Below are 14137 nucleotides of genomic sequence, written 5' to 3' on the forward strand. Positions count from 1 at the left end.
TCAAGTGAGAGCTATCGAAGCAGCATGCGTTGCGAATTGTGTCGCAGCACCGAATGTGTCTGGTATTCCGGTAACCACAGGCGAGCTGGGTGTTCCGACAGATGGCTGGAGGCATAAACCCAAGCTGATGAAGGAATTTAGCGTAGACATACGTCAGCGGCCTGATCGGTCTGTACGGTCCAGCCACCTGTTGGCGCAGAGCTTAACCAGCCAAACAAAGCACTAATATTGCTCTAACCAAGTGTAAAACATTTTAAACATTTATAAAAACAACGTGTTGATGATTACACTCCTGCAAAAAGTTTACATCAGCAGCAAAGAAAAATACATTTCGTTACTGCTACTGTGTGTGGTTCAGCTCTGTGCCACCAGGTGGCTACACCGTGCAGACCATTCACATTTGCACTTCTGCTCATCCCGTGAAATGGCACAATCAAACAGCCAGGCCCTGTCTCCTTGTGCTTGCGTTTACCTGAATACCAGACTTGCGAAAAGCTATTGCGGCAGTAATCCTCCGGTGTGAAGTGACGGCCACAAACATGCAAATCCTGGCGCCGATCGGATAGTGGCAGTCCGATGCGCTGCAGCCAGTCAGCTCATCTGCTGCCTTGCAGGGGGACACGATGTCGCAGCTTGACATATTGCCAGTCGCTACGTTTGCAGCCCACAATGCAACAGAGTCGAATTATGGTGCTCGCGAAAAGACTGAGATGGACTCTGATCGCGGAGCTCTCATCAAAATGGAGGACGTTGTGACACAAACGTTGTGTGCCAGAAGTGCATAATAGTGTAGTGAAAAATTTATCTTGTGCATTCTCTTTCTGTTACTTTGTATAGAAACAAATGAACTAATATTTGAACTATTACGAATAACATTTGTTCCCCATAAAGTTGAAAAAATTTGATGACACACCCTGGGCAGCCAATCGGATAGCTCACCTTACTAACGTCATTGGGGTAAATGACGTCAAATGGGTAGGAGCGGCTTAAAATTCTGCCAAGCGAAGTGCTGCGATCAGCAGCGATGTACATTTTTAAATCCTTATAATAAATTACACGCTTTACACGGAGCACTTAGGTGCGTCAATTAGTGATCAGAAGGACCTACTCTAACGACTCGGTATGTTTGTACAAAATCATTTCAGGGTCCCTTTAAGTCAGCCTCAGAGCAGTAGAACCGCATTATGTGTTAAAGCGTATACAAAATATTGAAGTGGGGGCCACTGTCATGGAACGTGCGTGTCCCTTAATTATACACGCACGCATGTGCCATTCCTGGTCATAGTACAAGCACCGAGACATCTAATAACTGCACTGGTACCCACTCAGACTGTTTCTGATGTGCTGTGGTGATTTGCACCCTTCCTCACGGTTACGTCTTTTTTTTCTATGGTTCCTTTAAAAACGTACCAACCGTGTTCTACTGTATGACAAACATGGATATAACAAATTATAGAATAAGATGAAGTAAATATAAATGTTTGCTCAATAATATCAGCATTTAACTTACTTATCCTTTTCTCACCCGCTAACAACTTACTTTAGCAAACATTACTGATTAGTTAGCCAAAACTACGCTGTGCACTTTTAACTCAGTGTAGATACTAGGTTTCTTTTTCTTCGGTGTTTGTTTTCGCAGATAGCTTATGTGAGTGCGCGCAAGCATGTTCTAGAAGTAATATATCCTAGTTCTGTGTTTGCATGGTGAAACACAGACATACATTCACATAGCTTTGACTCGTGTTGGTTCAGTTGCTCTGTCTGTTGTAGTTGTGTCTTGTTGTGATCTTCCTTCTGTCCAGTGTGTGTATGTGTGTAGGGTATCTGGTGTCCATTCTCATGGCACTGCGATCTTGCACAGGCCTTTTTCCAAAACAAAGCATCACTCTCAGTTGAAGTTAAAATCGTGAGCAAGACTTGTTCACCTTAGGTGTTCAATCATACAAATGTACTCTAGCAGCAAAAAATTAACCCCTTCTGGTCTGAAGCTTTTCTAATGAAGTGAAAAATTCATGTTACACGCTCCTGACTGACAAAACTCAGAAACAAATAAAGCGAAAATTTCTGCTGGAGATTCTGGAAATAAATTTAAGTTCTTTTTTTCTCATGAACTGCCAGAAACTCAGTGTGTTGTAAGCAGCATGAATTTCTTCAGACTTCTCAATTCATATCTTTACGGTGTGAAATGATGCCACAGATTACTTGGAAGACAAGTTTTTTGTGCTGCCCAGCACGTTGCATGCATTAGGCAGCAGACTTCAAAGATACAGTGCAGAGGCCTAACTTCAGTGTGATGCAAGACACATGGGCGTTCATAAAATTTCAGGGAAAGCCAAGCTTAGCTGGGGTACAACAACGCCTACAAGATATATAATTAGCATAGCTGACTCTCACATCTCTGAAAATGGTTTTGTTGTTTGTTTTCCTCGATGTCACATATTTCCTGCGACACACTGATTCCCACAGTAATCATTGGACCACAAAGAGTTAAGTGCACCAAGTGAACTGAACAGGCGTATATAGTAGTATTGCATTTCGCAGAGCAGAAGGAAGGTGCTCCCACTTCACCAGTGCGATTAACTGTGAGCCCCTAGTTAGGGACCATAATGACTGGCATTGCTTTACCCGCATGTTTAAGCTGAACTGGAACGTAACATCGGTCAAAATTTATTTGCCTTTCAGGTGCACACGGAGAGCCACCCATACACGTGCTCGAGCTGCGGCGTACGCACGCGCCTGCTGCTCCAGCTGTGGCGTCATGAGCTGCGCAGCCTTGCTCAGCGTCTCTGCCTGTGCCACCGCTGCGGCCTCATCTGCCACATCCGTGAAAACCTCCGCCAGCACCTGCTCAAGGTGCACAAAGTCAGTGTGTCGACCGCGTTCGACACCAAGCCCTTCCAGGTGTGCCCTGGTCCCCTCAACACCATCAGTGTCGGAACAGCCACCAATGGCAAGGCCTCTTCCTCCTCCGTTTCTGCTCAGCAGCCGACAGTGTTGGCTGGCGGAAAGCCTGCTAAATGCTCAGCAAAGACACCAGGCAAGCCAAAGATGGTTAAGGCAGCGCGAGCGCCGGCACAACAGAAGCCAGGGAAGCCGGGTCGGAAGAAGCAAGTCGAGATGGCCGCTGCTGCCAAGCCACTGAAATCTGCTGTCAAAACCAAATCCGGAGTTGGGCGAGGGAGAATCGCCAAGCCGAAGGTACCACGGATTCCGGCGGCGGTAGTCACAAAGTTGAAATCGGTGGAAGGGAAGTCATCCATGGGTGCGCCAAGTGCGAAAAAGGTTAAAAAGGAGGAGAAAGAAAGCAAGTTGGGCATTCCAAAAGCTGGCGGTGCACACAATGGCACATCAAGCCACTTGCCAAAGGTGCAGCAAGGGTGTAAGTTGGAATCGGAACTCTCGGCACTCGGCGACACCGTGCACACGGCAAGGAAGTCTGCTCCCAAGATGGTTGCTGGCGTGGCGACAATGGTAGCATTTCAGACACCATCGGGAGAGGTGAGGCTCGAGGCGGCAGCATTGGATGCAGCCCCCACGGAGCAGGGGAGACGGAAAACTCAGCGCATTCGCATTCCCAAGCGCAAGATTTCTGTCTGAGTCGCTGGCTTCCAAACCTGGTGGGGCAGCTGCTCTGTCGGTCTTTTGTAGGCCAGTTTAAAGAATGTTTGTACCTTTTGTAATGCCTGCTTTGCGATTGTCCCAAGCCTGGTCAAAATCACACGCTCACCACATACCGAGTCCGCGAGAAAGAATATATTTATGAGCACAGGGCACAAATGCAATTTCAGTTACCTATATAGTTGCTCAAAACTGTGGCTCTCAGTAGTGTGCCAGTGAGGCACTCCTAACCTGAACGTGGGGCCATGCAGAGAAAAGATCAACTTTCCCTAACACAGAAAGCTGTGTGAATTCTTATAATTCCACTTCATTTACATATTTGTACGTCGAATTAAGTGAAATTGATGCAAGAACCATATAATTTTCATGCAAATAATATGGAATACATATGGAATTATGAAATTGTATGCGGAATTTTTTCAGTACATGTTTGTCTCGGCTTTAGCTGATGACAGCTTCTTAAATAAAGCAAGCTTCAAGAAGAGTCATGCTTGGCTGATAAGCTTCAGAAGTTTTCGTGAATGTGTTCTGGGATTCTTCAATGTTGCAAGCAAGAGAGAGAGCTGGGAGAGTCATTTCCTAATGAGTTACGAACATATTTATGTCAGGCTTTTTAGGCGGCATGTCATCACTGGTAATTAGTATGCATGTGCACACCTCCAAGAACTTTCATCATACTGACACACCCATCAGATGAACATGATTCCTGTCAGTTAACTTCTTGAGTCCCCCCCCCTATCTATCTTTATTGTCGTGTGGAGGTGCCTTGAGATCCATTCTTGAGCACTTTTCAACGAAGTTTCTGTTGCGTTTTTGTTTTCAAAATGATGAGTCATCAACGTTTTTCTCTTGTAATTCCATTGTGTGCGCGTGGATTTCTACGTATGTTGCGCCGAGTGATACAGATTTACGTCTAGCACTGTGCCTGCATAAAAGAATATAAAATGTAGGCTATAGCCTATAGAATATGAATGTGAACCAAACAAACACATACAAAGACTGTATGGAGTTAGTATATTATTACGTGATGTCGAGCAGCAATTACACATAATTGCCACATTTTGACTTGCAACTAAGAAGTTCTCTAAGTTGAACCAGAGTTCCTGGTATGTTATTCATTTGTTCTTCAGTCTTTCCCACATTTACCATTATGCAATAACCACAAACATGTGGCACAACCTTTATTCATTCAGCAATGCAAGCAATTAAAGAAAGTGCGAGCTTATCTGTCTCTTATTTCATCCAGATTCATAAATATATATATATTTGTACAGGGTGTCCCACATAACTTGAGCCAAGAATTTAAAAATGAAAGGCGCATCAGAAACGAATTGAACCGAATGCATATTATTTGCAATAGCATATAGTAACTCAGGCAATTTTTTGTTTTCCTCATAACTTGCTAATAAATTAAGTTTAATTACCCAACTCCTTAGTTATTGGCTGGGGACCCCAAGTTGCGTAATTAAACTTAATTAATTAGTGACTTATGGGGAAAACAAGAAAGTGCCTGAGTTACTATAGGCTCTTGCGAATAGTATGCGTTTGGTTGAATTCGCTTCCGACGCACCTTTAATTTTAAGTTATTTTCCCAAGTGGGACACCCTGTATATTCATACCACAATTGCTTGTTCTCAAGCTATGTTTGCATACGTGTTTGGCCTTGTAAGCTGCAGTTTTTCTAGTGCGACAAATATAGCTGCTTTCTCATTCTTTGATTTCATCAATGGAACCGTGGCCCGTGCCAAAAAGGATGACTGTAAGTCCTCATGCCCCAACGTGTATGGCTTGCACATTGCACAATGGATTGCACAGAATTAACTTTTGGTTATTGTTGTTTCATTTCTGCTTGACACGGCTCTTGTCAACACTGCTGACTCATTGTGGTAAATAAAAACTTGTTTCATTGCTGGGTTTGTTCTGTTTAGTTTTGGTCATGGTGGGCTAATTGCTGAATGCTGCGTCAGTTGCAATATGGACAGCTTCACGTGATCTAACCTTTAGTCTATAGACCTTTCCAATGAGAGCTACCTGGGCATCGCTATCAAATTCTCTCTGAACTGTTGTAATTCTACGTCGGCTCTTCCACAAAAGCACTGCAGAGTCTTCAGTGTGTGCCTTTGTATTTACACTCAACATTCCAGAGAGGAGGTACCCTTCCTCCCCGTTTGAAAGGTCTGTGCCTTCAAGCTTAGTTTCGAATAGCAGCACCTGGGAACATATGCTCAGACGTGCATAAAGAATGTAAAGAAAAAACATGCATTCTAAGCAAGCATATTAAGTTAAACGGAGCACAATGCGTCATCTGCAGTCCCTATGCAAAGGCACATTTAGAACCAAGATTCCCCAGCAAATAGTTGCAATCTCGCACAAAAGTATCCAGTGATTAAGTACCCTGATCTTTCTCTAGGGACATTTTGGCTCTGGAAAATATGAGAAAGAAGCTCGTCTCGCACGATTGTTCCCACGAAGACTGCACTTGGCAGCTTGGGTGTCAAGATTTTTAAAAATGTCGCTGCCTTTAGTATTATTCAGGGAGCTTAAGTATATTGTTACGTAGGAAGACGCAGACGAAAAGCTATGTACAAATATATTTACAAGGAAAATACGCTGCGCTTGGCCAAGAGGCAACAGCCCGCGCTAGCTTCTAATCGTCGTCGTCGTCTCCACACTGCTGGCCTTTCGTGATCGCGCATATTGTGCCGTAGCACTACCCCCGGCTGCAAAAGCGCCGTCCCGGAGCGACTAAAGATCGGACTCGGAAGCAGTGTAGTAGGCCTTGAGCCTACTGACGTGTACGACATCACTAGATGCCACAGGAGAGGACGAGGTTGAGGCCACAGGAGCAATTTCGTAAGTCACAGGCGTCACCTGGCGCAGCACGCGGTAGGGCCCTGTGTATCGCGAAAGGAGCTTCTCTGAAAGTCCGACGTGACGAGAGGGCGACCACAGGAGCACGAGCGCACCAGGTGAAAACTGTACGTCACGATGGCGGGCGTTGTACTGACACTGCTGAGTGGTCTGTGAGGCCGTCAGTCGAGCACGGGCAAGCTGGCGTGCATGGTCGGCGAGGGCGATGGCGTCGCGCGCATACTCGCTTGTTGAGACCGCAGCAGGAGGAAGTGCCGTGTCTAGGGGCAAGGTAGGTTCGTGACCGTACAGTAGATAAAAGGGAGAAAATCCGGCGGTGTCGTGCCGGGAAGAATTGTACGCAAATGTTACGTAAGGAAGGGCAATGTCCCAGTCGTGGTGGTCCTTGGAAACGTACTTGGCCAGCATATCGGTAAGAGTACGGTTTAACCGCTCTGTCAGGCCATTGGTTTGAGGATGGTATGAAGTAGTCAGTTTGTGTTGAATGGAGCAGGAACGCACAATGTCAGCGATAACTTTCGAGAGGAAGTTTCGACCACGGTCAGTAAGCAGCTGTCGCGGGGCGCCATGAAGCAAGATAATGTCACGCAAGAGAAAGTCCGCGACGTCGGTGGCGCAGCTGGTAGGGAGAGCCCGAGTGATAGCGTATCGGGTGGCGTAATCAGTCGCGACGGCTACCCATTTGTTCCCAGAAGATGACGTGGGAAAGGGACCGAGCAGGTCTAATCCAACACGAAAGAACGGTTCCACAGGGACGGTGATCGGCTGGAGATGACCGGCAGGTAGCACCTGAGGTGTCTTCCGACGCTGGCAGGGATCACAGGCAGCAACATAGCGTCGAACGGAGCGAGCGAGACCAGGCCAATAGAAGCGGCGGCGGACGCGGTCGTACGTGCGGGTTACCCCAAGATGTCCTGAAGTGGGTGCGTCATGCATCTCAAAGAGCACAGTCTGTCGTAGCTGTTTTGGCACGACAAGAAGAAGGTCAGAGCCGTCAGGGAGGAAGTTCCTTCGATACAGAATGCCACCCTGGAGGACATATCGGCGAACGGATGCGTCGGTAGGTGTAGAGCGCAGACGCTCGATAAGTGCTCGCAGCGATAGGTCTCGGTACTGCTCATCGGCGATGTTACCGAAGGCAGAGACAGAGAAAATGCCGTTGGCGCTACTACTGTCGGCGTCGTCAGGCTCGTCGACCGGGTAGCGAGACAGGCAGTCAGCGTCCTTGTGTAGTCGGCCAGATTTATAGGTGACAGTATACGAATATTCTTGGAGGCGTAAGGCCCAGCGACCAAGTCTTCCTGTAGGATCTTTCAGTGAGCATAACCAGCAAAGCGCGTGATGGTCTGTGACAACGGAAAAGGATCGGCCATATAAGTATGGGCGGAATTTCGCAACCGCCCAAACTAGGGCCAGACACTCACGCTCAGTGATGGAATAGTTGCGCTCCGCGGGTGAGAGGAGCCTGCTGGCGTAAGCGATAACACGGTCGTGGCCACGCTGGCGTTGTGCCAGTACTGCTCCAATTCCGTGACCGCTGGCATCAGTACGGACTTCGGTAGGCGCAGAAGGATCGAAATGGGCCAAAACGGGAGGCGTTGTGAGAATGTCGATTAGATGAGAGAATGCAGAGGCCTCGTTATCGCCCCACTGGAAAGGAGCGTCTTTTTTCAAAAGGTCGGTTAGTGGTCGTGCTATGGCGGCGAAATTTCTCACGAAACGGCGGAAGTACGAACAAAGGCCGATGAAGCTGCGCACATCCTTGACACACTTCGGAACAGGGAAGTGCGTAACAGCATGGATCTTGCCTGGGTCCGGTTGCACTCCGTTCGCGTCAACGAGATGTCCAAGGACGGTAATCTGGCGACGGCCGAATTGGCACTTCGATGCGTTGAGTTGCAGACCGGCTCGCCGAAAAACGTCCAGGCTCGACGTACCGTCCACTGCGAAGCTCCGTGACGAGGTACAGGGAACGTCCACCTCCACCAGATATGTTACGTAGGAAGACGCAGACGAAAAGCTATGTACAAATATATTTACAAGGAAAATACGCTGCGCTTGGCCAAGAGGCAACAGCCCGCGCTAGCTTCTAATCGTCGTCGTCGTCTCCACACTGCTGGCCTTTCGTGATCGCGCATATTGTGCCGTAGCAATATTGTGGGTCTTCTCCATGATATAGTATTTCTGCAACAAAAATATAAGTCTGGTTTACAGAGACCAACCATCCACGTGCTTTCATACAATGCTGGAAGTAATTAAGTTAGATGAAGATTGCATAACACTACATTAACACCTTGAAATGATCTTGAACATAACAATGCAAGGATAGACATTGTTTGTCCTGAGGAAATTTGACTCGTATCAGGGCCAGGGCTTTCTCGTGCGATCTAGTTTGTAAACACGCTGCTGACATCGTCAACAGATCCTTTCGTATTACTACGCAAGAAGAAACGAGGTCATACCATAGCGTGGTTCCCGGCCCACATGAACGATGCTACTAACCAAGCGTGTTGAACCCTAACGAGCGGGCCAACTGCCTGGCGCGGGAATTCACGAACCGTGGCCGAGCTAACGGTCTGGCTGTCCCACAGGATTGCCCCCTTCAAAGATAATCTTACGACCTTTCACGAAATTACGTCACATTACAGACACAGCAGGAGGATATTCCCTCCCCCCAGCTCGAAACTGAACAGGGCTCCGGCTTTTACAGACGGGATCATACCTCACCCCGAGAGCGCTTAGTTAGATAGACCCGAACTTCCCGCAATCGTGCTCCAAATGCTGTCACGCGTGATGCTCCTTCGACCGCATGCTCTGGCTGTGCCCGTACAACGCGGGCTCCTACTTTCATAACAAGTCCAAGTGGGACGCCTTGCTGAAGAGCTTGGATTTCACAAACCAACTACAGGCTGTCCAGGGGGCCCGCGATGTTGTGGAGAGTCACCACCTCCCTGTCCAGTCGTGGGCAGAGTCTCCAACCTGATCGGGGAGCCTTCGGTTCCCCCCAGTCGAGTTCCTCAGGACACTCTAATAAAGTTCTTGTCACTGTCACTGTCATATCTGAAAGCTGTTTAGTAAGGCAAGGTGCACACCGACAGAAACAACACGTACAAAACATGGAAATTTAAAGCATGGAAAATCCACACTGTCCTGCATTCATTTGGAGAAATTTGAAGGAGGTAATTTGTATTATTTTACGCTGGTGCAAAGGTAGGTCTTTCAAACATTGGTAATTAAGGCCGACGAACGTTGACCTAGCCAGAGGTGTAACACCATGCACGTGCCCCCCCCCCCCCCCCCTGAATTTTTTGTGTGTTGGCAAGCGGTCTACCTAGCACACCTCCTTAATTCCTTCCCCATCCCCAGTCATGTGTGTGTCCCGCCTCCCTCTGCTGCCCCGAAAAAAAAAATTCTGGCTATGCCACTTAAACGGCCATCATAATTGGATGAAAGTAGCAAGAAATGAAATTCCTGGCAGGAACAACCTTCGGTTGATATCTTCGTAAGCCCGACAACATTGCACATTACGACAGAGATGTGCGCTGCAGATTTAATCGACGAACGGGCACTACGGCAACCATGGTGGACCTTGTAGAGAAAGCAGCACTTTTGTTCAGCATTAAAACTCCAATAAACGATGTGTTTGAGCTTGTAGAAACACACCACAGTAGGAACAATGAGAGACGCCCAGCAACTTTAGGGGACGAACCTGTCCCGTAACTTCCTTCAATCTAAGCTATTGCTTGCTTGCTTTTTGTAACGCACCAATCTTCTCGGAGCACTGGCCTTAACGATTAGGGCCATTCCACCTTCTGTGGCATGCGTCCGAGGTCTAACGGTTAAACATCTTCAAAAACAGATTCTGTGCTGACACCGCCGGGTTCGGAATGGTCTGTTGGAAATTTATATATTTATGTTTATATATATTTCCACGTGTACTTGTTACCTTTCCGGGGCACTGTACTCCGCCGGTGAAAATTGGGCTAATATACAGGGTGTCTCGTGTAAATTGAGCCGAACATTAGAAATATGCAAATGCTGCGTAGCTGAAAAGAACCAAGGTAATGTTGTTTGCCGTCGCTTGAAGATAATCAGATAATATTTTTCATTGTACCTAATTATGTAATTAGTCTTAATTAATAAACTTCTCAAATACTATAATTAGATGAAAAGTGTCAATGAGAATGTTGTAGAGCAACATGAAAAACTGCCGACACAGCCTTCTGTTGCTTGAACGTGCTACATAAAAGTGTTTTTCCGAACGTGAAAGAAGCCAGCGAATACATGAAAAGCGTCTACCTTGATCTACAAGTGCGTACTACTGCTAGAAAAGACGTAATTAAAGATGCTCTAAACCACTTTTTCTCGAAGAGGATAAATGCATTTCAAGTTAAAATAGGTCATTTCAGAAATATTTTGCCGCAGAAAGTACTTCAATGCATACAGCAGAAGTGACGTTTATTGGTAATAAAACACGGCGTCCGCTGTCCTCCCATTCCTTCTTCAATGCCTTGCACTGAGAAGGCTACTGCGGAGTGGGGCGTGTCCTCAGTGCTTCGCCTTCTAATTGTCACCGTGGCATGCAGTTCAAATTTCATTTTAGATGTTAACGTAGACGCCACTACTACCGAGTTTTCAAGAAAGGAAATGCAAGCAAGGAAGATGACGATTATCGTTGTGTGGCAGGTATACACTCCACACTCTTAAAACGGTTGCACCCTTTGGGGTGTATATTTGTCCCACAACAATAATAGTCATCTGGCTCGCTTGCGTTTCCTTTCCTGAAAACTCAGCGCTCGCTACTTTCCTGTCGAGAATGCTGCGTCACACTGATAACGCGCATGCCGTTCGTGACTGGGAAGTACCGGGCTCGCAGCGTTAAAGGAAGGAAACGCGGGCAAGACAGATGACGATTATTGTTGTGGGACAAGATAAACCCCAAAGGACGTAAATTTTTCTAAGAGTGTAGGCAAAATTACACCCTTTGGATTGCCCCTTCTGCCACACAACAATAATCGTCATCTGCCTTGATGCGTTTCCTTGAAAACGCCGCGCCCGCTACCTTCCTGTCGAAAATGCTATCATGCGGATAATGCGCATGCCGTTCGTTACTAGAAAGTACCGGGCTCGCAGCGTTAAAGAAAGGAAACGCATCAAGGCAGATGACGATTATCGTTATGTGGCAGAAGGGGCACTCTAAAGGGTGTAAACTTTTCTTAGAGCGTAGTACACTCTTAGAAAAATTTACACCCTTTGGGGCGTATCTTGTCCCACAACAATAATCGTCATCTGTCTTGCCCGCGTTTCCTTTCTTTAACGCTGCGAGCCCGGTACTTCCCAGTCACGAACGGCATGCGCGTTATCAGTGTGACGCAGCATTCTCGACAGGAAAGTAGCGAGCGCCGAGTTTCAAGAAAGGAAACGCAAGCAAGGCAGATGACGATTATCGTTGTGGGACAAATATACACCCCAAAGGGTGCAACCGTTTTAAGAGTGTACTGCACTCTTACACCCTTAGGCAAAGCTACACCCTTTGGGGTGTATCTCTGCCACACAATAATCGTCATCTGCCTTGCTTGCGTTTTCTTTCTTGAAAACGCCGCGCCCGCTTTTCCTGTCGGGAATGCTATCATGCGGATAACGCGCATGCTGTTTGTTACTGGAAAGTACCGGGCTCGCCGCGTTAAAAAAAGGAAATACGGACAAGGCAGATGACAATTATTGTTGTGTGGCAAAAGGGTGTAATTTCGCTTGAGAGTGTATGGGCACTTTACCTCGTCAAGAAATACAAACTGGGCTCCCACCATCAGTGTTACCACCCCTGACAATGGAGCTTCCTGGCGACGGCCGCGCCACCTGTAGCGTCGCAAGCACAACTCTGGCACTGATCCAACTTCAGTTGACGGCGTAGAATCCAGCTGGCGCACTTGTTATGGCCGCGTCTAGCCACCATAACCGCGTGTGATTCGAAACTTCTGAACCACGCGCGCCACCGTCCTGTAGGTAAACGTTCTGATACCGCTGTTTTGCAATGGCAGATGGGCAAGACATCGAAGACTGCCGAGGAAAAAAAGCGCGGGGACGACGGTACTGCTGCGTCAGACTGTAACGGCCGTGCAGGACTGCCTGCTCTCCGACACTACAGATTTCCTGGTCGGCCGTGGTTTCGTGCTCGCGCTACCTTCCCGGAGGATCGCACTGGAAAGTAGTCTAGTCAGTAGACTGAAGTTTTTGGTGGAGAAAGAGTCTTGCCGGGAAGCCAACTTACATATTTTTTTTCAATTCTCCGTATCTTTCAGAGCTATTTGCTGTACGAAGCGTGGTGGCTGCAGGCGTTCTGGCTTGCGTGAGTCGCTGAGCACTTCATGCTGTGCGGCTCTGCTTGGGTTCAGGTTGCCGGATACTGTCACCCGAGTCTTGGCTGCCAAGGTCGTGCCGGTGCCTGGGCAGTTGTAAACTAAGTAATGCGGTTGCTTGGCAGAACACAGCAGTCTAATACAATTTTTGTGCAAGTTGTTTAAAAGAGCCTTTTAGTAATTCGAAAAGATATGACGCCTATCATCCGTGGCCAACGAGGCTTTGCAAGCGTGTCAAAACAGCACCACGGAAGAACACGTTTTGTCTACGGTAACTCGAATGGTTGGCCAAGAACACCTACGCTTATAATAAAGATAAGCCATGCCTGCATGCTCAATTGAGCTGCTTTTAGTTGACTGTACTGACGTTCAGAGATACGCTGTAGTTGTGTTTGCCTTGCTGGGAGTGACACTTCGCCAGCACAGTCACACCGGCGACTTCTTTCACGCTGTGAACGTGCCCGGCAGCGTAGAACTTTTCCCCTTTACGACGAATGGCCGGGCGTATCCAACCGTCTAATTTTTAGATTGGTTTGAAACCACACAGCAAAACTTGCGCTTGTTCGTTTCAAAACAAGCATGAACATACGATCACTTTGGCAGATCCGCGTGGGCAGCCTGAGTAGCGTGGTCCGTCAGTGTCAGTTTTGACGGAAGATGCCGCAAGAGGCGCCGACGATCGCAGCTCGGCTACAGAAAAAAAAAAAAAGTTTTGGCGTCGACTTGGGCGAGTTGGTTATATGGCTATATTTGGGCTGCTGAAAATCTGCGACTTGTTTGTGTTTGGGCTTTACGTGACGCCGTAATCCACGCTTCAGAGGTGGCTCTCACAGAGGAGAAACAAATCTCGAAGGCTATGTTTTAGATGGCTGAGCCGGCAGTGTGTGCGTGTGTGCGTGCGCGAAATGCCCACACTCCTCTCAGTGCGCCGTTGTCTGAGCCGATGGATTTAATCTTTGATGCACTCAAATTTAGACCGCACTTCACCGTGCGAACATCTGCGCCAGCAACATCGTCACATTCGTCTTATCGGCTTCAGTCATCAGACACCCGATTACCAGGGGCGCTATTTTGGACACGCATGGCGGCTGCACGGCCGCCATTATCCGCCATGTTTACTCTCTGATTGGCTGTCGAGAGGTCACGTGCTTTGAAATTTGTGCCGGGAAGCGGAAGTATTGCAAAATGCAATTTTGCGTTTTCATCAAGATGACGAAACGTGACGTGAAGCTGCAAATGTTATGGACTAATACATTTTTTTGGTCCTTGGCAGCTATATTGCGATGTTAGCG

General features: G+C 47.5%; 1 protein-coding gene across 1 annotated transcript in view; it reads left to right on the forward strand.

The window, feature by feature from the left end:
- The window catches only part of LOC126527629 (uncharacterized), a 34051-nt gene extending 28523 nt beyond the window's left edge, over nt 1-5528 (forward strand). The window contains exon 10 of the mRNA XM_055068891.2: nt 2683-5528. Within this exon, the coding sequence (XP_054924866.1) occupies nt 2683-3597 (915 nt within the window). The 3' untranslated portion in view covers nt 3598-5528. The remainder of the gene's footprint in view (nt 1-2682) is intronic.
- The last annotated feature ends 8609 nt before the right edge of the window (nt 5529-14137 follow it).

The sequence above is a fragment of the Dermacentor andersoni genome, chromosome 9, assembly GCF_023375885.2.
Source record: "Dermacentor andersoni chromosome 9, qqDerAnde1_hic_scaffold, whole genome shotgun sequence".
Lineage (NCBI taxonomy): Eukaryota > Metazoa > Arthropoda > Arachnida > Ixodida > Ixodidae > Dermacentor > Dermacentor andersoni.